General features: G+C 40.9%; 1 protein-coding gene across 1 annotated transcript; it reads left to right on the top strand.

Annotated features, from left to right (window-relative positions):
• Positions 1 to 6,893: 6,893 nt before the first annotated feature.
• LOC148032412 (RING/U-box protein) lies at positions 6,894 to 27,188 on the top strand. Its single transcript, XM_087683064.1, has 3 exons — positions 6,894 to 7,848; positions 24,739 to 26,611; positions 26,693 to 27,188. Exons 1-3 carry the CDS (start codon positions 6,973 to 6,975, stop codon positions 26,905 to 26,907), a joined length of 2,964 nt encoding a protein of 987 aa, XP_087539190.1. The 5' UTR covers positions 6,894 to 6,972; the 3' UTR covers positions 26,908 to 27,188.
• Positions 27,189 to 27,479: the final 291 nt, after the last annotated feature.

Here is a 27,479-nt window from a genome sequence, read left to right as displayed (position 1 = left end):
GAACATCAGAATTTCTTGATTGCTCAGCCATAGAGATAGGAGGTCGAGAAACTGGAACAGGCTCCTTCATAGAATCAGTTGTTACAGGGTTGATCCCCATCTTAGGCGCAATCGCTCTCTTCGAGCAATCATATTGACTGCTTCAGTGACATCACTCCAAGCAGTCTTCAATCCCGACTCAGAGTCAGGGTCTTCAAGTCGGTCAGTTAATTTCTCCTGAAGAGAAGAATCTGCAGCTTTTAAAAATAATTCAATCTTTTGACTTTCCATACCTTGTTGGTCATCGGGATCTAGTTGGGCAAATTTGCTTTCAAACTCTCGATGAAGAGCAGTAGCAGTTAGACCCTTATTGGGCCTTTCGACCCATTCGGTGAAGATTTTCTTTGTCATAAGGCCAGAATCTTCAAGGAAAAATTCTTCTCGAAGAGCCTTTTTGAACACAATCCATCCAGCATCTTTTTGGGAAAGACTATGAATTCGGTCCTGGAGACCATGCACAGCCAGGCGGGCAAAGTAACGGCTCCAGGCATGTTGAGGAACTCCAAAGAAGACCATCTTATCAGTGTAGAGGCGGATAAAAGAGAATACATTTTGCCCATTAAATTGCTTGAGCTCATGCCCAACTGCTTCTAAGGCCTTAATGGCAGCAGCATCAATCCGCTCTTCTTCTTGTCTCCGTTGTTGTTGCAATTGCAACTGCTGCTGAAATTGCAGCTGTTGTTGGCTCTCTTGCATTAGACGAACCAACTGTTGCAAAGCATCTCCTCCCGAGCTTGATGATTCTCCCATTGGACTTCTTCTTCCGCAGCGGACCTTCACGTCGGGTTCACCACAGTCGTCGCGTTAAGAGTTGAAGGTCTACCACCGGGGCTTTTAGTGCAGAAGAAGAGTTTAGGATTCAAGATTCAGAAAGGAAAAATGGATTGGGGTTTAATAAGATCCGTGATCTAGAAATGATTTAGGTACGGAAGAAGAGTTCAAGCCTTCTTACTATGTACTTAGCATACATGAGCAGAAGGAATAAGACTAACTTGATTACATCAAATGCCTCAGGATACATACATCATATCATAAAGGATATTTTCAGATTCTCAATTCATTTATGAATGTCAAATGCAAGCTCTAATGGCATTTATTTCATGTACATAGATGGATTTCAACCCTTTGGAACAAGTATATTGTTGATAGATTCAAATGCATCCAAGATTTGGGCCAAATATACATGAAATGAATTGAAAAAGTATAATTTTAGCTTCAGCCCTGTTTTAAAACAGAAAATTCCAGCCCATAATCAAGTTCAAAATGAGTGCATAAACTCAAGAAGAAGCACTTTTGATCATCTATGAACAATGTCCTAAAGAAAAGAGGTCATTTCCCTCCATTACAACCATAAAAAACCCATGTTTGCTCATAAAAATGGATCATAACAGTGGGCTGCCCTGTTTATGACTGGTTATTACAGCCCATAACAGTCCATAAGTCTTCAATATCCTCACCCTTTGCTTGCCCCAAAGTCACTCAAGTACTTGGGTACAAGTCGGGCTTCATTGGACCAAGAATAAGGTAAACAAGAAGAGAGAAGTCGTACATAAGAGCAGGCTGTATACTCTTCTCTCAGATTTCCCTCTTTTATAGACTGTTTCAGCATGCATTTTCATCAGACCAAAGAGGCAGAGAAGTGGAGCTCTCACCATGTTTACATCTTCAGTAGTTGGGCCTGTTAATCTTCAGTTTGCATGCTCCATTTCATGCACCATAGCTCCAGCTCTCTCCAGTTTGCCTCAGACAGTGCAGCCCGCATTTTGCGCCGAAAAACGCGGGCTGCTCCCTGCTCAGTCCCTGGTCACTTTTTGACCAGCCTAGGTCACTTGCTGGTCACTTAAGTCAATTACTTCTGGTTCCATGTGGACCTAGTGGACTTTTGACAGTTTTTGGCATCATTCTTGGGTTCTGACCATATTTTTGTACCTGAATTAATGTGATTTATCATGCAAACTGTCAATTACTTCCAAATGTCTAAGTTGTAGGTTCCCATAGAGTTATTTTTCATAAATGTACATGGTATAACTGAAAATTATATGCTAAATACAAAAGAACTTGTATAACTAAGGTGGTTATTGGATAACAATGCCTGAATTTTGTATGCAAATATCTCATATAACTTCCGTGAAACTCTTCTATCTTCATAAGAATCCCATGATTTATATCATGAACAGTAAACTCTTTGACAATGTGACCATAATGTATGTTAAAATGATCCATGTAATCTCTCATCAAGCCAAAGCCAAGGAGAAGAAGATCAACCGAGACTAAAGAGTCAAAGAATAGTAAGCACCAAATATAAAAAACAAAAAATTGTAATCAACCATGCATCAAGGGGAGGTTTGTTAGCATATTTGATGCATATGTATGGGAATTAGGTCTAAGAGAATAGATAGACACAGGGATGGATAAGGATGGATGAGTTGGCATCCAAAATAGGCTACCTACAATGTATGAAGTGTACCCCATATGCAAAGAGAAGGGAGAGCATGCAAGCTAAAAAGTTATAAAACAATCTACTAGCTTCGCTATTAATTCAATCAAATCTACTTTGCATCATCATGTTTCTCCACTTGTTCTTCTTGTTTCCTCCATAAGCTACTCTTCTACTTCTACTCTACCATTTTTCTTAACACCAAAGATCTTGTTGCCGATCATGTTGATTACCAAACCTTGAAGGGATAATTGGAAGACAAAGTAAGAAACTCTACTTCTAGCAAATTAGTGTTGAGCTTTAAGGTAGAAACAAGCTTGATTTGGTAAGGATCTACCCTCTGCAACACTACACAACACTAGGGGAGATTAGGGTGTCTGATGCATAGTTGCGATCCACAAATGACTCAAATCTTGGTTCCTATAAGTATTAGTAGTGGCCTAGCTCAAGCCAGAGTCTACAGTCAATACCTCAGTAGAAATGGGTGATGCCATAGTGTCTCTTGTAGCATGAAGACACCACATACTTTGTTGGTGAAGGAAGGGAAATAATGGGAAGCAAGTTAATAAGGCTTTTGAAGACTTAGATATTGAGGCCATGTTAGTAGGGCTAGAAATCATATATGCTCTCGATTCTCATCAAGTGAATTCAGACAAATGGGTGGCAGATGATATGCTTAAAGTAACAACAAGGGAGTAGCAAGTCAAGATATGGAAGGCCTCATGGATACAAGAAAGATTGAAGACATGGGCGTGTAGGATTCTAAACAAACTCAAGGGAATGCAAGAAGAAATCTAACATCAAGGAGCTGATTCCGTCAAGCAAACCTCACCTGCTACCTCAAGCTCTCTACCATTCCAACATGAAGTGCAATGGCTACCAATATGCTCAATCACCTCTTACTTAATGTGTGATCCTTCACGGTCTTCCAAATCTTCACCGTCCCTCTAATCTCTCCTATAAGGCTGAAAGCCTCATCATACAATATTGTTATATTGTTCAATAAATAAAATAAAATTAAAAAATGCATGCACGATCATTGCATTGCACCTACTAAGGGTTCTCAAATTAGGTACGTCTGGTGGCCTTGGTATCACATCAATTCCCCTAAGAAAGCAAGGTAGAAAAGCATTGGAAGAATAGACCATTCTCTTCAATCTCATTGGAAGCAACTATAACTATTAAAGTTCCTTATTCTTAGGGCATTTATTATGACACATCTTATCTAGCATACCACTACGAGGAAATAGAATGGCTATCTTCTAAGTAAGTAATACCTAAGTATTCACATGAATTGACATAGTATTTGCACCACAACCTATGCATGGTTTGGGTCCTCAAGTGCATGACAACACTTCAAGTTCATTGGGAGTTTGACCTATCTCCCAAACTAAGAAAATATGTCGTGTGAATGATAAGACAAGTAGCACTGTCCCCTAGGGAGAGAATGCATAATAAGTTTTCCAATTGTAGGTACTAAATATTCCAATTACATGTACTAAATATTCCAAGGATTAATGTGCCATCAACTTCTTTTCAAGTTATTCCATCCTCAACCCAATACTTCAACCCTTTTATTTACAAGGGAAACTTACCAGGAGAATAATCACCATCAGAATCCATAAAGAGAATCCCAAGAATATCACCAACTTCAAGAACTAGGTCACCTACTACCACTCCAACAATAAGCTTCTATGGCATCAACAGTTTGAAGGACTCCTCCAAGGACAACACATGGCAATTTCTAACATCCACGTCTTTGGTGCAAGCTGAAGTGTCCCACTTGCGACGAAGATTACCATGGGACTAGCACTCATCTAGGAGGGGGATAATGTTATCTGCAAGCAGCAATGAGCCTAAAGGAGTGCATTCTTTGGATCTAAAATCGTGCCATGAAAAATCAAGGTTTAATTGTTTGCAACATGCATAAAATGGTTACACAATTATTGCACAAATAAATCACTAAGCGGTTATACTGTTGTATTAATTTATCATGAAAATCCAAAGCTGAGGATGATTTCATGCAAGTTGTAATGTAGCATAGGCTCTTGAGGGAAAACTGCAAAGAATCTAGTTCATTCTCACTTTAGAAAAAGCATGCAATAAGAGATGACTAGTCTTTTGGCCCCAAAGATGGGCTGGATGCCCAAGAGGAAAGGGAAAACCCTAACGATAAAAAAGTGTATAAAAAGGATGAGAATGAATAGAACGAGCTATTCATGTGTATGTAAACTTTGTGCACTTGCCTTCTTGCTTCCTTATAAGAAAGAGAGTGAGAGACTGAGAGAGTGAGAGTGAGGGACCAAGAGGGTAAAGCTCTACTATACTTATTTCCAAACACTCTCTCTTGCCATGTCCATGCTCATTTTTTTGCATGTGGAGGTTATAGAAGGTTGAGGCATGAGGGATCACTCTTATGGAGCTTGTGCATGCGTCCATCATGGATGGTGGTATGCTACACAATGCTCACTACAAACGAGTTTTGATTGACATGTGAGTGCTTAGGTGAGAGATAGCCTAAGGATTTCATGCGTTGAAGCTCCTAAAATACTTGGAGTATGTTCAATGGTCCTAAGACGTTAGTGCATGTTACCCAATAGGTAAAAACCAATACTCCTGTCATTGCTCATTAACAATCTCCATTCCCTTTATCAATAAATACCTCGATTTTTGCCAAGCTAATTTATCTAGGTGAACACATTGAATTTGTTGATTAAGCACATTTTATTGTTTTAAACATCTAATTGTAACTTATATTAATAAGAATTTATATGTCAAATGAATACTTTGTATGCTAGGCTTTCATGTGTGAGATGTGGCATTTATGTGGTTCATAAAGAAATATCTTAATGATAGTTGTGGTTACTATGGATTCTACTTCCAAAGCTTATGATGATATTTAAATATAATATAATTTCATATCTATTCCAACAAATACTAATAAAGTTTCTTCATGGACAAAGATGGTTTGTGCTTGATCTCTGCATATCAACACACACACACACACACACACACACACACACACACACACACACACACACACACACACACACACACACACACACACACACACACACACACACACACACACACACACACACACACACACACACACACACACACACACACACACACACACACACACACACACACACACACACACACACACACACACACACACACACACACACACACACACACACACACACACACACAGAGAAATACCATGCACACATAGGTTTAAGCATGTATGCAAAGCACAATCTAAGGCCCATCCCTTCACATTTTGCCATCAAAGGAAGGAATTCTTAGCATTTCACATATTAGGCAGGAAGTGCCCCATATTTTACATGTGACACATGTGATTCCCTCTCACAAAGGGAAGCGACCATGTGGTAGCATATTTGCTTCCCTTTGGTCAAAAACCACAAAGCGAATGAGGTGAGTGGAGAATTGCAATAGCAACTTTCCACTCCATAGAGAAAATTCTACCTAGTAGGTTACTAAGGTAGACAATAATATATAGCCTCAGTGCAAATCGACTTGGACTGAGCAAACTAGCTCAAACAATGCAAGAGGGAGGCAAAACACCTTCTAGAACATGGCATCATCCGCATATGTGAATGTTGCATAATGATTCCACCAATTTGGGAGATCTTAACTTGACATACTAAGAAACAAAAGGTAGTTGTGCAAGTGGCGACATTTTGTGGCCCTTATAGTAGACCACAACAATGGCAATTGTTGCATGACAAGAGTCTCATCATCATTGATTTTCTCATCTTCCAAAATGATGTGGCATTTTGCACACAAAGATCTAGAGCTCTTCCAAGAATGAACATTAATGTGAGTAGGGTTTGGAGAACTGTCAATAGTGTGAAGGTGGTGGTTCGTGCTTTGATCAAAAGTTGTGCGTTGACATTAATGGAGTGCAGGCTTGCTTTGCTAGGGGAGGTATCGAAGTTTCTAGAGAAGGGGTTGGGGGTGTCCATTTATCAAGCATGAAGATAGGAAAAGCTACAGAATTCCTTGATGGAGAAGAGTGTTTCCAGTATTCTGAATTAGGATAGAAATTGGTGTGGATGTAGCAAGGAGTGAAAGGGAGTGTGCAATGTGAACCTTCTTTTTGGTAATTCCCAACGATTTCCTTGCGACTAAAACATTATTGCTTGAGAAAATTGTGGAAATTGGTATTGCACACGAATGTGGATGCTTGTCTTTATCCCATAGAGACATATAGATGGATAGGAGGCTGTGTGTCGTTAGATTATCCATTTATTTATTTATTTATTATTAGAATACAATCAGATCATTTAGCGTCTAAGTTTCAAGTTAAGCCAAAGAAACAGATTTAAAAGTTGGCCTTAAGCTGGGGCCCGCGGGGCAAAAATGCTGTAAGTCGGTTTGATGACGCGGATCGGAAATTGGAATTCTCCCTCTTGCCAGCAGCAGCGTCACTGTTTGCGCGAGTTTTCTCGCGTCTGCCTGTGGCGTCCATGGCTCTTCCCCCTACGACTCGAAGGAAAAGACGACGGAGAAGGCGAACCGGCAATCGGAAGTTCAAGTCTCGCGGCAGATCCAGGGCCTCCCGCCCTCGCTCCGACCCCGCCGATTCCACAGACGAGGATTACCGCATAGGTGACGAGGAAGAAGAAGAAGAAGAAGACACCTCTGCCCATGGTCCTTCTTCTCCTTCTTCTTCAGAAGAATACATCGACAGTGAGGAGGAGGACACGCCTGACCGGGGGCACGCCCACTCTCGGCCTCGTAAAAGGGCCCGGCGGTCGTGTCCTCAGACCCAGCCAGCTCCTCGCCAGCCTCGCCCTCACCGTCGCAATCGCCGTCCGCATGCCTCCTCCGATGAGGACTTTGTCATCGATGAAGCTGATGATGCTGACAATTACAGTGCTGAGGTTGTGACTAGATCTGCAAGCAGCAGAGCTGCAGGCTCGAGTTCCCGAAATGCTAGAGAAGGCGTCCATCATGATGCCGGATCATCTTCCAGAAGGTTGATTGCAGATCTCCCTGTAATAGATTCTGTGGGAAGAATTGATGAGGGCAGAGGCTCTCATACAGGTATTAATGATATTGCTCCCAAATGCAAGGGGAAAGACAAAGTCATTGAAGACGAAGAGACAAAGAATGGGGATGATTCTGCACCTGTATGCGGAGTCTGTTTGTGTCAAGAGGATGTTGTCGAAAGGGGGAAGCTGGATTGTTGCGATCATTTCTTTTGTTTTGGATGTATCATGGAGTGGGCTAAGGTGGAATCTCGATGTCCTATGTGCAAGCAACGATTTGTGACCATAGTCAGAGCGGGTAATGGAAAGTCAAAGCGCACAAGAACAGTTCGTATCCCTTTGCGAAATCAGGTAATCAGTTACTTTATCTTATTGTTGTCACCATTTTGGCTTATGTTTTTTGATAAACAGTCAATGATATGTATTGCATGATCGGCTTTATGCCATCTCCTTTGTGTTTGTCTGCCATTTCACTCAAGGATGCGTTGGTATACTGGCCCTTCTTCTTTGAGTTGTCAGAGATTCCCTTTATGAAGTTCATCCCCATGCATTCTCCTCTACATGACTCCAAACCTTTGTACTTTGAATGATTTGGATTTTCACCCCTTCCAAGGTTCTTCATAGGAATCCAATGTGGTACCAGAAAAGTGTGTATTTTCTTTGGGATCATTAAGTGCATGTTATGATCTTTCGATTCTTGAAAACAATTTGATTTCCCTTATCGAAAAGACTTCTTTATGGTTTTGACCTGCTTGTCCTTAGTTGATGGACTTGGATGGTAGTTGTACATAGATAGTGCAATCTATCATGAATATAACACATGACAAGTAAGGCAGCGTTATGGTGGCATTGGTAAGAGTGGTGTAGCTGTCTAGTTGGTAGGTGGCTTTGTGATGACCAGTTCGATTGGACTCACTATGCATTGTGATTGTGTTTTGGGCTGTGCGCGCAACAAAAAAGCTAGTTGGACAACATGGTTTCTTTGACACTCTTTTTGTTACTTTCAAGCCTGTAGAAATAGTTCTTGCTTGTAAAAACTTTCATATTGCATGCTTTGACTATTCTAACTCTTCCCTTTCTCTATCAGCACAACTATTGGTTGACTCTTAGGGTTTAGGCTTGACCATTTTTGCTCTTAGCTTGTGTATATTTGTTGCCCTTTTGTGATTTGCTACTGTAGAGTGAGTGAGAAGGGGTTGATTGTATCTTATTTAGTTACAAAGGAGTAACCATGGAACATGAATGGAAATTGAGTGGTAGGAATTGGGTTGGGGCATGACTCACAAGTGAATGCAAATGGGCATAACTCTTAGGAGTAATAATAGAACACAATTTTCATTGTTCATTTTGTTTTATGTAATATAAAACTAAAAAATACTTTTGTAGGAGTTTTTTGAGCAAAAAGCCAAAACTTTGTAGACATTGCATTTGTATGAGTGACGTCGTCACATTAGGTTTGTGACATGTGTTTGGCTAGCCCTAGGTATACTTTTTAAACTCCCTATTTGAGAACTCTACTTAAGTATGGCTTCTATAAAAAAGGTTAGTAAGAAAGTAAGACACTTACCACTTCCTAAACCATGTAGAATATACATCAATTAAGTCTTCTTGAAGGTTGTAGTCTAGGTGTCTTAGCACATTCGTGTGAGAATCAACATTAGTTTTATGCATGAAACTTTTCAAAGCCTAGTCGTCCAACAATAAAAAAATACTATGGATACAACAATTCGAGGGGCAGCAATGTCCAATTAAGTTTAAATTGTCCTTAACTATGTTTCCATTCAAGCTAATCAAGGAAATTGTATTTTTAGTCCAATATTATACCTTGGAGTTGGGTTTCAATCGGTACTATTATCTTGGACTTATTAGTAGTCATGATTGTTATGCCTTGTCACCTCCTGCATGCAAGCCTTAGTCTTGAGTCAAATGAGGACTTTAGGAGCTCTGACCTTTTTGTCACTTGTTTTGACAAAGGAGGTAGTTCATTCTAGAGTAGTCAGTCTATTGCTTTTCAGTGCATTTTCTCCTCCAGTCGGGATTTTGTGTGCATTTTCCAGGTACTCTCTACATACAACAGTCTACCTTACTTGCTAGACATTGTCCACTATTTTTGAGATTTTTTTGAGCACATCTGGTTTTACTAAGCGTTAATGTTGATTGGTCACTTTTTGGCCCAAATTGTTGGTCGGCCAGTTTTGGGATTATTTGGCTATTCATAGCCTTCCCCACTCACTTGGCACATCATCTTCCTTCTTTTTTGGCAGATGCACACTTTGACTTTGTCATCTTTGTCTGTCTGTGGTGCTACCGTCATTAGAAGCTTGATTAGGTGCCCTCATTCGGCTTGATGGTTCAAACTACTTGCTTTGATTGTGTAAAGTGGAGTGTATCCTTGATACCTTTAATGTTTGGGAATTTGTTACCCACCCTATTCCCCATCCAATGGAGGATTCCATTGTTGGATCATCAATGGATTGTGTGGCTCAACTCTAAAGCTTGATCTTTTCTCTTTATGATCTTATAGGACTTTGTCCTAGTGCATGTACGCAAAGCAGTGAAAGTGTGGACAAAGCTTGTTTCTTTTTACCATCAGAAGGCATTTGTCCACCGGATTACTCTTGAGAAGAAATTACGGATGCTCAATGCTAACGATTCTCCTTCCATGAAGGATCATATCAACATGTTGGAGGATGAGGGATGAGCTTGCATCCCTTGGCAGGATGATCTCTTTAGAGAATATGGCAATGATTCTTTGGTCTCAGGTGCCATCTCTTTGGTTTGATGTCTTCTGTAGTAGCCTTCTTACATCGAGGATCTATGAGAAGCTTCTATGAGAGGAGCTTTGTTTTGGAGCATGAAGAGTGCGTTAAACTTGTGCACTATCTTTTTCACAGGTTTTGTCCCATCCCCCATTCTCTCCTTTGGTAGTTCTCTCATACCCCCTATCCCTTTCAAAGGGGGATGCTCTTAGTGATGCGGCTATGGATTTCCTAGTCCCTTGTGTTTTAGAGGGGGTTTCCCAGGATCGTAATGAGCTTCTTCATTGGCAGGCTTCATCAATGGGCTTTATCAACATGGGCATTCCTCTTGCCACTTGGGATTTGTTTCTCCCTTGGCCTTCTGCCACATCTAGTATCTAAGAGCGGATGTTAGTAATCGTGATTGTCATGCCTTGTCATCTCTTGCTTGTGAGCCTTAGTGTGAGTTAGACGGGGACTTTAGGAGCTTTAACTTGTCTTTCACTTGTTTTGATGAAGAAGGTAGCTCATTCTAGAGTAGTCGGTTTATTGCCTTTTAGTGCATTTTCTCCTCTAGTCGGGATTTTGTATGCATTTCTTGGGTAGTTTTTGCATATATGAGTTTGCCTCACTTGCCGAACATTGTCCATTGTTTTTGAGATTTTTTTGAGTGCATTTTGCATTTTTATTAGCATTAAATGCTGATCGAACCAATATTAAGTGCTAGTCAGTCACTTCTTTGGTCTAGATTGTTGGTTGGCTAGTTTTGGGATTATTTGGCTATTTATAGCCTTCCACCCTCACTTGGCACATCATATTCCCTCTTCCTTGGCAGGTGCACACTCCAATTCCGTCAACTTCCTTCGTCTCCAGTGCTGTCATCATCATCAGCTTGATTTGGTGCCCTCATTAATGTCATGGGCTCTTTGTAGGGACCGATTAGTCCTCCATATTCAACATTTGTTCCTTGTTCAGTGCAGATTCCTTTTTTTCTTTTCTTGCAGATTCTCTCTCTCTCTCTCTCTTTGTTCCAGTTTCTTCTTCTGTTGCGCACTCTCATTGGACTTTGGGGATTGGGGTGTTGAGCTAAAAATGCATTATAAACTAATTAGATCTTTAAAAGAGCCCCAAAACATGTAAATTGCCCAAAGCTTCATCAAATGGCGTGCGGTCCTAGAGAGTGTATGTGTCCCATAAGCAAAACCCTAATTTGGGAGATCCACTCATTTATAAATAGACAAGCTACCCATTATTAAATCTTATCCCTTGTTTTGCAAGTTTTAGCTATTAGTTCTAGTCTCTCCCCCTCCAATGGCTGTCTAGCCCATCATGACTATTGCTATCATGAGGACATGTATTTTTGAAACCTCACTTAACTTGTGGATTAATTTTAATCACATGATTAAGTAAATGTTGCACATGTGAGGTGCAAGTGGGGCTAAAGTAAATTTACGGGCCCAGGACTCAAAGAAATCACGGGATGTTAAAGGCAAAAGTTGCTATAAGTTATGTCGCACAAGTACTTGGTGGTATCTGGTGTCAGTTGTTGGTCTAGGTCATTCATTTGGCCATAAGTGTCAATTGGTGACACTAGAGAAGTGGTGTTTAATGGTACCTAACGCCAATCTGATGGTCAAAGATGGCGCAAAGACAGTCGGGAATGAAAGTTGCCTAGCTAATTTAATTATTGGCCAGTCAGATTATTTTTCAAGGCACCGAAATAATTATTAGATTAATTTTCAGTATTTTAAGATTGAAAATCAATATTTAATTATGGAAAATCATAGTTGTTAGGTACGAAAAGTACAGTACGGTAAGATAAAATACGGTACTAAATGGTACCTTAAGATTTTATAAGGTACCATACAATATTAGTACGAAAAAAAAAAACTTCATTATTTTGAATTATAGATGATAGAACAGATGTTTAAAGTCTAAATAGCAATGCTATTGGAGTATATAAGATGAATACTTGAGGGTAACACGCCAAAACCTCTATGGCATATGCCGCGTGCGCAACATGCGCTAGAACTTACAAGTACATATATTTGAGTGGATACATCATACATGAATGATCGTACAAATAAGAGGCATGTATGCTTGAGAGAGAGAGAGAGAGAGAGAGAGAGAGAGAGAGAGAGAGAGAGAGAGAGAGAGAGAGAGAGAGAGATGAAATGACACGAGATGCTTTATTAACGTCTACAAGACGCCAAAATGACCACCAAAGGTTTTGGTAAAAGATTTATGAATTTTGTTATGGTTTTGTTTGGCATTGCTAAGGCTAAAGTAGCTATCGATGGTACATTGACTAATTCGTGTACTCTCAGAAGGTACATTAGGCCAAGCTATCCTCTAGCCTAGTTTTATTAGCAATCTGTACTAATGCTTTGGTTTGGGTGGTGCAAAATGAGCTGTGAACAAAGGTAAATCAATAGGATTAAGCTACTTGATGATTATCAACTGGTGCTGAATTTATTTATTGATGACACTAATATATTCTGAAAAATGATGGGACATTAATTAGAAACGTTTGGAACTCCTTGAATACCTTATGTATGGCCTTTGGCTCTGGGATAAATCATAACAAAACATGTATGAGGAGTCTAATCAAGCGTCCACCCCCTTTCTTGGTTGATCGATCAAGGCTACAAAATCACCACCACCACCACCACAATAACAACAGTCAACAACCCAAACCACCACTAACAACAATAACCACTCCAAAAAGAAAAAAGAAAAAAAAAGCTTGTTTTTGGGTACGAATTCGTACGGTACGAACCGTATAGTACGAACCAGTTCGTACTACGTACGAGTGCAACTATATGGAAAATGCTGGAAAAACCGTTTGGGAAGGCTGCCACTTGTGAAAAATGCCCATGCAAGACTGAAAAACGTCTTTAGAGGTTGGAGAGAGGCATTTCTATAAATTCAGCCTGCAAGAGAGAGGGAGGGGAGGCTGCTGGTCTGATTTGCAGCCATTGGAGGACCTTTTGAGGCAGCCAGGGGCAAAAGAAGACCAATCAACAGTAGGAGACAATATCTATAGGCTATTGAGGCAGTACAACAACAGTAAATGACTAATTTTCTTCAGTTCTTTGCATCTACATGTTGTTGTGGCAGGGCAGCAGCTGCACTTGACTAATTTTCAATCATTCTTCGCGGCAAAACTTTGAATTTTCTCTCTCTACAGTTTTCCCTCTCATCTTCCAACCATTTCCAGCCTTGCTCCGAAGATCTCAGCATTTGGACCCTTGGAGATTGAGAAATTGCAAATTTCTCTACTGCAAACCCTAATTTACAGCAGAAATTAGGGTTTAGCAACAGTCTTGGGAAGCGTGCCAGAAATTGGAAGCTCCAAGACTTGGATTCAACAAGGTTGAAGGTGAATTTCAGCTGAATTGAGGTGAAGGACTAGCCAGCCATTGAATTTGGGGCATTTCCATCGTCTATGAAGTGGGTGAAGGCCAATTGAGTGCCCGAATCAAGGGGCAAATTAGATTGAAGACTTGCGGGTCACTTTGGACAGCAAGGGGAATTGAAATACTGAAAGGGATTGGGAGAATCCCATTGTAAATCAACTTTTTCTTCAATAAAGCTAAAGAAATATCAGAAGGAGCGCCAATTTTGGGGCCAATTGAGTTTGCATTGTCCAAGATCAGTAGGGTAAATTTGTATTTTCAGATTTGCATTTATTGTTTGTTGTTGTAATTAAGTTGTAATCAGGGATTTACCACCCTATCCGAGGAGGAAGGCTGGTTACATGGTTCCATTGCCGGGATACCATCAAATCCTTTGAATTGGTGGGTGTGTGGTACTTGATTGCAACTTGGGACTATTGCATTATTGCTGAAATTGTTCTCAGCAGTGAATTACAGCAAGCATGTCTTCACATGGTGATACGGGATCAAGTGGAGAGGATGCATCACTCCTTGGTCAATCACATGGTGAAGGGGGAAATACAATGACTGATGTTGGGTATGGTTCTTAGCATGGACAGCATGCTGAAAATGTGGGAAATGACCCAAATGTTGGCACTTCGATGCATAAAGAGGTTGATGATCAGCAAGGGCTTGAAGAATTAGATGATAGCTTCAAGGATCGAATGCGTACAACAGCAGATCTTTTTATTGAATTGATAAAGGATCCCCAGTTTACTCGATTCTTGAATGCCCCAAAGAAGGATAGCAAAGGCAAAGAGAAGAAGACACCTACTATTGTCAGAGTGCAGCGATGCGGAAGCGTAGGACAAAGACTGAGAGAGAGTGAACATAGAGAGAGAGAGAGAGAGAGAGAGAGAGAGAGAGAGAGAGAGAGAGAGAAGGAGACTATGTAAACGCCGAAAATCTGCGGTGTAGTATGCTGTATAAGAGTGCAGAAATACACAAGGGGGTAGAGGAAGTATTTGCGTATGTCTCCGACTCGATGACCTCGATCTCCGTCAGCCCGAGCATAGTCTGTCTCAGCCAACAGATTTTCAAGATAAGAATCTGAAATCACTGAAGAGTGAATAATGAAGTGTGTCACAAGAACCGGCTATAAATAGCCAAGAAATAATAAAAAAACAGCATTAGGTTGGCTGCATTTAATGCAGCCGACAACAGAAATTTGGCCGACTGTGCAGTTCGATTGCACTGTTGATGTGGGAATGATGACGTGGCACCTCCTTTGCCGTACTGCACTGACTGTCTAGGAAATGACTGGCTAACAACTATAACTTCGAGACAGCCAAGAGAACCGAAGGAAATGCCTAAGCCTTCTTTAGAAGAGGCCAAAATGCTTGATGAGCACAAACAGTTCGTATCCGTGCGGTAGCAAGTGCAAATGTATGGCCAACTTAGTAGTGCCAATCCATGGGAACATGGGCAGCAAGGCAATTATGCACATGCAAGCATGGGACAACAAGGATACTTTGGTGGTGGTACCATTTTTCATGCTATGGTTGGACAGGCACCACATACGGGATTGTATGGCACAAATCCCTATGGTATGCAGCAGCCAATGCATGGCTCACAACACCCAATGTATCTAGGTAATGCAAATGGAATGCCTAATCCCATGTATGGCAGCATAAGTATGATGCTTGGGGAACAAAACGGGCCAGATGGATATGTATCGGCACCCCCAAGGACTATTGGAGCATAAGGATTTGGTGTTGATCGTGTAGGTGCTTCAGATAGTGTTGGTTTTCATGCAAATACAGCCAATGCACCCTTTTTGCAACAACACATTTATGATAACTTGACTCTCATAGGTCCGTCGAAGGAATATGATGAAGGTGGCAAAAGCGTGAAGTTTGAGCCTTTCAGTGGTGCACAAGATAGGCTGAAAGCACTTGTTTTTATTCAGCAGTTTGATGCAGCCTATTCTGGAGGCAACTTCCTAGAGGCATCTAAGATACGCAAGGCAGTCATATTTTTGACGGGAAATGCATTGCAGTGGTGGCCTACACTTCTTATTCAAGGGAAGTTACCTACCACTTGGGTCTAGTTCAAGTAAATGTTTGCTTCAAATTGGTTGGAAAGTACCTTTGAAGTAGACATTATGACAGCTTGGAATTAGTTGAATTCCAAAGATTGCAAGAACTTGGATCAGTATAATAAGAAGTTTTGGGATGCATTGTTGCCGGTTACTTCTTATCGCACAGTACCCCTCCATGAGCAGGTGGAGAAGTATATTTGTGGTTTGCCAAAGGAATCAAGGATTTTTGCATTAAGTCCAATGTTTTTAGCATGTCTCAGCTTACAGAAACTGCTACTACAGCCGACACATTGCTGCGTGGAGAGGATGGAGGATTCCATGATGATGATGCCAAGTCACATGTCAAAGAGGCAAAGGCTCAGAAAAAGGGTAAATCTGAAAATAAAGCTGAAAATCAGGTCTGAAAAATAGGGCTAGAAAGAGAAATAAATCGCAGAGAAAGAGTGGGAAAAGTGATGCAATGTCACGTAAACCTCAGTTGTCGGCTGTCAATATGGTTTATCACACTGAGTTGGATGCCATAAAAGAGCAATATGTTATTGATTCGAACTTTGCTAATGTTTATGATCAGCTTTGCAATGGCCAAAGGCATGGACACTTTGTATAAGAGAGAGATTTCTGATGATGCATGGACGACTGTGTGTCACAAAGCAGTTTAAGGCCTAGAGTTATCACTGAAAGTCATACTCCTTCGTATGCAGGACATAAAGGTATTGATGCTACGGTCAAGACAGTGGAGCATTTCTTTTGTTGGCTAGCTTTGAGGTATGATGTAGAATAGTTTGTTAAGACATGCATCGTATGCCAGAAGGAAAAGCATGATAGGCAAAAGATGCCGGGTTTGTTGCAACCCTTGCCTATTCTAGATAGGCCTTGGCAGAGCATTGCAATGGACTTTATTTTCGAGCTTCCTAAGACACCTACAGGGAATGATGGGATATGGACTATCATTTTGCAGGTTTAGCAAACAAGCCCATTTCATTCCGGTGAGGAAGAAAATAAAGGTTGATCATATGGTACGATTGTTTTGGCAACACGTCTTTAAGTATCATGGTATGCCAGAGTTGATCATTAGTGATCGAGGCCCTCGGATGACCAGTTTATTTTGGAAGGACTTGTTTGAGAATATGGGTACCATGCTGAAATGCTTATCATCCTTCCATCCGTAGACAAATGGTCAGTCTAAGGAAGTAAATTCCATAGTTTTAGATCTTTTGAGGTGCTATGTTCTAGACCACAAGACACAGTGGGAGCAGTATTTGCCCTTGGTTGAGTTTACTTACAACAACACAGTGCGTAGTTCTATGGGCAAAGCTCCATTTGAGGTGGTAAGAAAGTACCCCCTATTTTGCACAAGGTTGAAAAAGATGAAAGGAAGAGAAAGACTGTATCCGAAGTTAAGTATGAGATACTATGGGTCCTTCCAGGTGTTGGAGAAGTTCAACGATGTGGCATATTGGCTGAAATTACCTCCACATTGGTGGATACACAATGCCTTTCATGTTAGTTTGTTGAGGCCTTTTCATGGTGATGTGCCAAAGGATATGTCTGCTGAAATTCAGCTTGAGGTTGAGGAGCTAGATGAGATTTTGCTACCTGAGCAGATTTTGGCACACAAGGAAAAAAAGGTCAAAGGTAAAGTTTCCAAGAGGTACTTGGTGAAGTTTCAGAATTATTCACCAATGGATGCCAAATGGATGGAAGAGGATGACTTGGCAGACCATCCTCAGTTGTTGCAGCTTTACCTAGATGTCTTTCAGTTAGAGCCGACTTTAGTTCGTTCTCCGTCAGGTTCAGTAGAGCAAGGGTGCGGAGTATTGCCTGATGCTCAAGGGGGAGGTAGCACTTCTACTCCTCCAGTTATGGACAGCTCTCGTATATAGTGGATCCCGGATGTATTTAGCATACATTCAAGGTATTGTAGTCGAACAATATGTTTGCTAGGAGATCACTATTCAGTGTACTAGTCACTATATTTGGTGTGCAGATCAGTATGGTTTTCACTGCAGCTCTGAAACTGTACATTTGGATTCGTTATGCTCGGGGTGTAATCAGTTATGCTTGGTGTAGCATTAGTTAATGATCATCAAGAGCTGATTATGGATTAATGATCATCAAGAGCTGATTATGGAATGTTGATTTTCAGCGTATGATCATTAATATTCAATGGTATTCAGCTTAGTTTTTGATCAGCTTGAGAGCCGTTTATGGTCACTTTTTGGATCAGTTGTGCATCAGTGTTTGCATTGATTACTGGTTAGTTTTTGCAATGAGTTTGTGACCAGTTTGGGGTCACATTTGCAGCAGTTTGTGATCAATTCTGAGATCAGCAAGTGATCAGTTTATGATCAGATTATGCTCAGTTTTCAATGGTTTACATCTAGTTTCATGGACAACAACATATGTTACGATGCCATTGATGTTTTAGCTATGGTTTATGCTTGGTTTTCCCTATACTATGGTTTGGTTTTGTCAGATAAGTTAAGCTCATGAGAAATAGACATGCCACATGATAATTTGGCAATGTTTTTGAGATTCTTTGTGAGTCTTATGTTATGTTATATTGGTTGGTAATTTTTCAGCATATGTTTGGTATATGGAATGGTTGAACAGCAGTGCGCAATGTTGTGTTGACTATGATGCCCTATGGAAATTCCAATGTAGTTCTTTGCTTTTGATGCATTTAGCAGTGCAATCGAGGGCGATTGCAAGGATTTCAAGGGGGAGGGCTGTCACGAGGACATGTATTTTTGAAACCTCACTTAACATGTGGATTAATTTTAATCACATGATTAAGTAAATGTTGCACATGTGAGGTGCAAGTGGGGTTAAAGTAAATTTACGAGCTGGGAACCCGAAGAAATCACAAGATGTCAAAGGCAAAAGTTGCTATAAGTTATGCCGCATAAGTACTTGGTGGTATTTGGTGCCAGTTGTTGGCCTAGGTCATCCATTTGGCCATAAGTGTCAGTTGGTGACATTAGAGAAGTGGTGTTTAATGGTATCTAATGCCAATCTGATGGTCAAAGATGACGCAGAGACACTCGAGAATGAAAGTTACCTAGCCAATTTAATTATTGGCTAGTCAGATTATTTTTCAAGGCATCGAAATAATTATTAGATTAATTTTCAGTATTTTAAGGCTGAAAATTAATATTTAATTATGAAAAATGTTATAAAAACCATAAATGTCTTTAGAGACTGGAGAGAGGCATTTCTATAAATTCAGCCTACAAGAGAGAGGGAGGGGAGGCTGCTGGTCTGATTTGCAGCCATTGGAGGACCTTTTGAGGCAGCCAAGGGCAAAAGAAGGCCAATCAACAGTAGGAGACAATATCTATAGGCTGTTGAGGCAGGATAGCAAAAGTAAATGATTGATTTTCTTCAGTTCTTTGCATCTACATGTTGTTATGCAGGGCAGCAGCTGCACTTGACTAATTTTCAATCATTCTTCACGACAAAACTCTGAATTTTCTCTCTCTACAATTTTCCCTCTCATCTTCCAACCATTTCCAGCCTTGCTCCGAAGATCTCAGCATTTGGACCCTTGGAGACTGAGAAATTGCAAATTTCTCTACTGTAAACCCTAATTTACATCAGAAATTAGGATTTAGCAGCAGTTTTGGGAAGCGTGCTAGAAATTGGAAGCTCCAAGACTATTTAACAAGGCTGAAGGTAAATTTCAGCTGAATTGCGGTGGAGGACTAGCCAACTATTGAATTGAGGTGAATTTCAGTTGAATTGAGGTGGAGGACTAGCCAGCCATTGAATTTGGGGAATTTCCATCGTCTATGAAGTGGGTGAAGGCCAATTGAGTGCCCGAATCAAGGGGCAAAATAGATTGAAGACTTGCGGGTCACTTTGGACAGCAAGGGGAATTGAAATACCGAAAGGGATTAGGAGAATTTCATTGCAAATCAACTTTTTCTTCAATAAAGCTAAAGAAATACTGGAAGGGGCACCAATTGTGGGGCGAATCAGGTGTGCATTGTCCAAGATCAGTAGGTAAATTTATATTTTCAGATTTGCATTCATTGTTTGCTGCTGTAATTAAGTTGTAATCAGGGATTTACCACCCTATCCGAGGAGGAAGGCTGGTTACAATTGCCATGTCATCACCTGCCCCGAGCGCCCTGTCCATTGTTGTTGCCCTATTGTCTATCCTCTTCTCGAGCATCATGTAGCTTGTGTTTATTGTAGTGCAAGGTTAATTTGCATCAAATTTTCCTCCTATAGCTATCATGAGGACATGTATTATTGAAATCTTGCTTAATATGTGGATTGATTTTTAATCACATGATTAAGTAAATGTTGCACATGTGAGGTGCAATTGGGGTTAGAGTAAATTTACGAGGCCCAGACTCAAGAAAATCACGGGATGTCAAGGACAAAAGTTGCTATGTTGCACAGGTACTTGGTGGTATTTTGTGTCAATTGTTGGCCTAGGTCATTCATTTGGCCATAAGTGTCAATTGGTGACACTAGAGATGTGGCATTTAATGGTACCTAACGCTGATCTAATGGTCAAAGATGACACAAGGAGACTCGGGAGTGGAAGTTGCTTAGCCAATTTAATTATTGGCCAATCAGATTATTTTTCTAGACATCGAAATAATTATTAGATTAATTTTATGTAATTAAAGGTTAAAAATTAATATCTAATGATGGATAATGTTGGAAAAACCATTTGGAAAGGTTGCTACTTGGCAAACTTGCCCATACAGACTGTTAAAAGACTGAAAAAGAGGAAAAACAAGATCGTTCTTGTTGTAGCAAATGTGGGAGAGCTATGAGCAGCCATGGCCAGCCTATTTTCAGCCATTGTAGCTAGCCACGAGTGAGTTTTGAGGAGGCGATTGCTGATTCGGACCCTCCACAGTTGGGTGATTGCATCTAGGTACAAGGTGATAGCTGATTTGGATGTCACAGTTGTAGGCGACATCATTTAATGTTGTTGTGGCAAGGCAGCAACTGCAATTGATTGATTTTTAGTCATTCCTTGCGACAAAACTCCTGAATTTTCTCTCTCTACAGCTTTCTCTCTCATCTCCCAGCCATTTCATAGCCTTGTTCTGAAGATCTCAGCATTTGGACCCTTGGAGGTTGAGAAATTGCAAATTTCTTTGCTGTAAATCCTAATTTACATCAAAAAGTAGGGTTTAGCAGTAGCCTTGGGAAGTGTGCCAGAAATTGGAAGCTCCAAGACTTGAATTTTTTAGGGTTGAAGGTGACTTTCAACTAAATTTAGGTGGAGGACTAGCTAGCTATCGAATTTGGGGCATTTCCATCATTTGTGAAGTAGGTGAATGCTAATTACAACAAAAATTAGGGTTTAGCAACTTCCTCGGGAAGTGTGCCAGAAATTGAAAGCTCAAAGACTTGGATTTTTCAAAGGTTGAAGGTGAATTTTAATTAAATTTAGTTGGAGGACTAACTAGCTATCGAATTTGGGGCATTTCCATCGTCTATGAAGTGGGTGAAGGCCAATTAAGTGCTTGAATTAAGTGGCAAATCAGTTTGAAGACTTGTTGGTCACTTCGGACAGCAAGGGGAGCTTGGATTGTGAAGGGGATTGAGAGAATCCCATTGTAAGTCAACTTCTTCTTCAATAAAGCTAAAGAAATATTGAAAGGGGCGCCAATTTGGGAGCCAATCGGGTGTGCATTGTCCAAGATCAGTAGGTAAATTTGTATTTTTAAATTTTGCATTTATTGTTTGTTGTTGTAATTAAGTTGTAATCAGGGATTCACCACCCATCCACGAAAGGAAGGTTGGTTTCAATAGTTGTCAGCCAACCTCCCATTGCTGCTGGTGATTAGTTGCTATCATCTTCAAGTAGTTACATTGTTGTGTTTATCATTTCCATGTGAAGAAATGCTAGGGTTTGCACAAAGAAAACATAGAATGTATGAACATGGCTGAATCACAATAACTCAGATGGTAATGCAACAAATGCAAACCCTAAATGCAAAATACAAAACACAAACATAGACAAAGAAGATGGAGAACTTTGAAGTGAATGAATCAATGTTGTAAATGAATGAATTAATGTATAGAAGGTTCAAGGGCAGAGTTGTCCAACAGTGGTGGCACTCATGGGAGTGGGCTGAGGGAGGGGTCACTGTGTGTCATCCATCGGAGACAGATCCCGAGTGCAATAACCACTAGTTGGAGCAAAGGCTGATGAAGAAAAGTGCTGAAAACACAAAAACTGCCTGCTGTATATGCAAACACAAATCAGGCCAATGTTGGAAATGGAAGGGTAGTAGGTTGGAGACAAGAACACAGCAGTCTTTGGGGCTAGAATTGGTAAGTGCAGCAATGTAACCGCCTGAAGATGATGGCGGCTGATCACTGGCAGCAACAATGGAGGTTGGGCAACAGCTATAGACAATGTACCAGCAATTGTTGGGGGCCGGACAGCTAGTGGAAGAGGGCCGGTGGCCAAAACCTACAAAACAAGGATTGGTTGAATGGTGGGCAACTTGTCTATTTATAGATGTAGAAGGGTCCTCCCAAATTAGGGTTTTGCTTATGGGACACAAAAACTCTCTAGGATCACACACCGTTTAATCAAAATTTTAGGTAATTTACATATTTTGGAGCTGTTTTGAAGAGCTTATCGGTTTGTAATATATTTTTAGCTCAACATTCCAGGTCTAGAGATTGCTGCATTTTGGTTTCCAGCCCATTGCCTTTTCACCTTTTGCATGATATCAGCTCCAACTAGTGGTTATAGCACTCGAGATCCATCTCTGATGGACATCACATTTCAAGCACTCCCTCAACCCACATCCCACAAGAGCCATCGGCTGTTGGACAGCTCTGCCCTTGAGCATCTTGTACACATGGATGCATAGGTTTAGGAAAGAACTTTGTTTGATAAGAAAGGAGGTGGCTAGCATTTGCAGTCAGGATGATTGCCCAACTCTTTGATGGATTGTGGTACTGTTTTGATGGATTTAGATAATGATTATTGGCCTTGTGTCTTGCTTTCCAGCTTTAATGCCATTATTACCTAAATATTTTGTTGGCTGAGTTTCTTACTACCTTAGTTTATGCTCGAAGGATTTTCCTTCCACATTTTACTAGTAAAGAAATTCTCATGTCTGACACTTCAGGTCAATACGTAGTTGTTTCTGTTTCCTACTCTTGGGCTGTTTTGCCAGTGTGTCAAAGATGGTGGTTATTGTGGCCATTTCCATTATATCTGTTGTGAAAGAAGGGCTCAAATGATATTTGATTCTATCTAGATCTTGAAGCTTAGGCCTCTCATTACTAGGTGGCCATGATAGCACCCAGGGGATTGAACTTTTGGAGACTTGGTTTGTGGAGTCTAGAACCACCAAGTGTTCAAGATGAGCCATCCTCCTCTCCATGAGCTTGCACTAGAGCTGGGAGGTTGTCAATGAGAAGAAATTATTGGGCTGTGTAGAAGACTTAGTTCTTGGGGGAGCAATAATGCCTCCCTGTGTTGGATGATCCATCCTCCTCTCCATGAGCTTGCGCTAGAAGCTAGGAGGTTGCTAATGAGAAGAAATTATTGGGCCTTGTAGAAGACTTAGTTCTTGGGGGAGCAATAATACCTCCATGTGCATTGTCTCCACCACCATATATGCACCGCTATGAGCAACATGAGCTCTTCATGTGAAGTTGCCCAAGAAAGAGAACCTTGTATTATTGTTAAGGGAGAAGAAAAATTCTTGAATCCCCTGTTTCCAATTGTTTTTTGCTTGCAAAGTCCACCAACTTCATGAAAACCCACTTTTTACCATTCGAAGATTGTCTAGGGCCATTTAAATGCCTAGAGCTTTGGCCAATCATGCACCCATGGGCTAGAAACAACTTCGACAAGGTTCTAGCTCATTTTATCATGTGAAATTGTCTGTTTTGTAAAGGGAAGTGGTGCCACATTACAAGTGCACAAGAAGGTTGGGAGCACAAGATAGAAGAGCTTCACCTATCTGTGCACAAGTTGTGTTTTTTCGAAGTATATGCTTGATTGACATTGTTTCTAATATATAACTAAAAAAAGAGGTGCTATGCTTGCCTTTGAGCAGAAAAGCAAACAGAAAAGAAAAAGCCGGACAACAAGAAGAAATCTGGCATCCTCTTCCCTGTATACCAGGCTGCACATCAATTCAGCATCAGCATTGACTCAGAGATGCTGAGGTCTGCTCGTCAGCAACTCTCCACGAGGCAAGATGCGAGTATCATACATTCAAAAAGTGGTGTAGCACCTACCCATGGATGACATTTCCCCAACTCTGAGTGTCAAGTGACAGCTGTTGACTCATGTGTTCCTTCCAGGACATAGTGAAAGCATATGACTCAAAGCTAAGAGATGTGTGTTTTTCTACTTAATGGTATTTGACAAAACTAGACACAATATTGAAAGGTTGCTAGGTATAGACCTTGTTTGATGGGAAGCAAAAGTGGAAGTGCGTGTTGCCGGAAGTAGAAACAAATGATAGTGGATTTGTCCATATGATGCTGCCAATGCAGTAGATTTCCCCATGTGATGTTGCCAATGTCTGGCAATGCAAGTGTTGAGCACAAGCGTAGCAAGCTCTGATTGAGATGATTGACTCTGGTTAATGTGCAGGCAATGAATTGCTCGATTGATTTCACGTATTGGAGCCTGTTAATTCTTTGTTTGTATACTGAACAATATATGAATATTTTTTGAAGGCTTGCATAATTTTCTGCTCTTTTTCAAAATTTTAGTTGCAACTGTGAGTCAGGTTCCATTCCAGTAACAAATTGCTGCCTGGGTAGACTATTCTAGTCCAGTGTTGTGAATGATCTAGATCTTAGTAAAATCTAATGTGTGTATTTAATCAGTACGCAGAGGGGATTTGTAAAAATTTCCTAGTGAACAATGATATCAGAGATTTGACTCTCTATTAGGATCATTTCCAGCTGCTCTTTGTTAAAATTATTCAGATGGAAAAGTGAATTGCCAAGTTTATTGAGATTGTACAAGATAACTTATGCAAATTGAATCATAGACTAACTGTTGCAGGTATACATACCACCTGAAGAGGATGTTCCAGTGGCGGATGACCCTTATGCTGATGTTGTCTGCATGGAATGCCACGAGATTGGGGAAGAAAGTCTTCTATTGCTATGTGATCACTGTGATTCAGCAGCTCACACATACTGTGTAGGCCTTGGAAGGTCTGTTCCTCATGGGGATTGGTTTTGTAGATCTTGTCAAGCTCTAATTGCAGAGACTTTTGACAGTGAAGATCAGGAAGAAGAGTTGGTTTTGATTGCAAGTGACAAAGATGAGGAGTATGAAGATGAAGAATCTGTTTTGAGAGCAATTGTAGATTCCTCAGAGCCCAGAACACAGCGCAGAAGGCAAAGGGCTCAGGGTGCCTCAACTTCTGCCTCTACATCATTGTCATCTGCTCCAAGAAGACATAGAACTGGTGTGAGGGGTAGAATTTTGAGGCGCCTGTCTGGTCAACGCCGGAGGCCAGTTAGTGCACCGCGCTTGTCGCAAGCTGCCAGAGCTCTGATGCGAGAAGCAGAATCCATAAATCATGGATCTTCCTCCATGTCAGAGATGCAGCATCCAACCCAACCTAGTTCTGCAAGAACTGTTCCTGGTCAGCGAAGGTTGCAGGAGAGGATTCAAATAATGCGCAATGATTGGGAAAGAATTCAAACTGGTGCTCTACCATTTGCAGCTGTTGGTGTGCATTTGGTTGCATCAACTCAGGGAGCTGTCAGTGCAGACAATAGAAACCCCCTTTTACGAACATCAAGGTCTACTGAGGAGTCTGCTGCTTCCAAACCAAACAACAGAACTTCAAATTTGGTCAGTGCAGGTAATGGCCCTGCTTGTTCAAAAGAGCAAGCCATATCCGATAATTCCGAGATTGAACAAGCATGGCGCATGATGGACCATGCCAAAAATCTCACGAGTAGTGAGCATGTCAGCGTTTCTTCTAGTACGTCAAGGGCCAGACTAGCGCCACAATATACGGCTGCAAATGGTATCTTATCGTCAACAATGAAGAGGCCTGAGACAATACATAGTGCCCTGGATGAGCAAAGTAAAAGGCTGGCTCACATAGACAGGGCAGTTACTAATGACACACAGTCACAACATGCTTCCCTAGTTTCTTCAAGCCCTACTAAAGACCAGGATGGCAATGCAGATGAACTCAGAGGTGCTACTATAGCATCTGCAGAGAATGAAACAGCAATATGCATGCAGTCTAGTGGTTCTGGAGATTCCACCGACCAGCCTGCATTAATAGGTGGGGTTACTGGTCAAGTGAGAGCAAGAGAACTATCAGTTATTTCAGCTTCAAACCCGCTTCAATCTTCAGTGAATTCCTGCGGAACAGTGAATGGGATCATTAATGGGCTGAACCATGAAAGTAAGCAAGTCAGCACTTATGGTGTTAGCCAGAAGTGCCTTTATCAGATTCCAGCTTCAAATATCTGCCATAGAAGCAATGGGGAAACTCCAGGTGAGGATGTCATTTCTGTTGCTGGGGAGGGGAGAGATGGCAGATTTTCATCCTTGGAGAGGGAAGGCATATCTGGTTCATCATCTTTAGTCAATTCCTACGGAACATCAAATGGGATCATTAATAGGCTGGATCGTAGGGGTAAGCAAGCCAGCGCTCATGGCGTGAGCCAGAAGTGCCTTGATCAGATTCCAGCTTCAAATATCTGCCATAGAAGCCATGAAGAAAGGCCAGGTGAGGACGTCATTTCAGTTGCTGGGAGGGGGAGAGATGGAAGATTTTCATCCTTGGAGGGAGAAGGCATAGCTGGTTCATCTATTCCAACAAGATATAAGGAAGATTTGAAAGGTCACATTGCACACGTGGTGAAGAAACACATTTGGCCTTTCTATCTTTCAGAAGGACTTGGTAAGTTTTCATCTGTTCCATTAGTTGAATAATTTACTGGTGTACTGTCTGTTTTGACTTCGGTGCTATTGTTGGGTACAGGTAAGGAACAGTTCAAACATATTGCAAAGTCTGCAGTGCACATGCTCCTTGACCTCTGCAAAGCTCATAATGAGAATCCTGTATCTAGTGCTTTAACTTGTGCTCATGTGGAGCTACAAGCAACGAGTGTCATAGTAGGCTGCTGTAATGGTTGCTTTAACTTACAGGTGGAGAAAGCTGTCAGAGCTGCCAAAGCTAAAGTTAGAACAAGCTAGAATGCAATCAACTGTATTATACCTTTTTAGAAGCAATTTTATGTAATTCCAAAAGGTCCATTCAGCTGTACCCATATTACCCAACTGGTAGAACTGGTGAACAGTTTATTTAAGCATGATCGTTCACCATTTTCAGTAGTCCTATGTTTCTGGACATTCTTGAGTGACTCAATACATCTGGAAAAATGTTGTTCTAAGAACTCTGCACTATTTCATCCATGTCCAAAATTTTCAGGAATGTTCACGGAAGCAGCTTCATTTTTTTGGTGGGATTGTGATAACTGAGTGAATAGTTTTATCAATCAAGGGTTTACAGTTGATATTTTGACAGTGGCACTGTCCTATCATGAGCATTTGCTCATCTCCTGGAGAAAGCCTCTTCATCTCTCAGTATTTAACATCTTTCATGCATTTATGAATGCACGAATTAAAGATCTCTAATGGAACTTGCTCCAATAGTTGTATAGTGGGCTGTACAAGTTAGAATCGGCAGTTGAATCAGGGGTGAGTCAACAAGCAAAATTCAAAGAGGCTAGAATCTTTGCTCAATAAAGCATAGTATGCAAGTTTGG

Source organism: Lygodium microphyllum, chromosome 8 (assembly GCF_053477565.2).
Source record: "Lygodium microphyllum isolate KBCC chromosome 8, Lygodium_microphyllum_v1.1.10, whole genome shotgun sequence".
Classification (NCBI taxonomy): Eukaryota; Viridiplantae; Streptophyta; class Polypodiopsida; order Schizaeales; family Lygodiaceae; genus Lygodium; species Lygodium microphyllum.
Note: the sequence above shows the minus strand (reverse complement) of the source record. Positions and strands in the feature narration are given on the sequence as shown.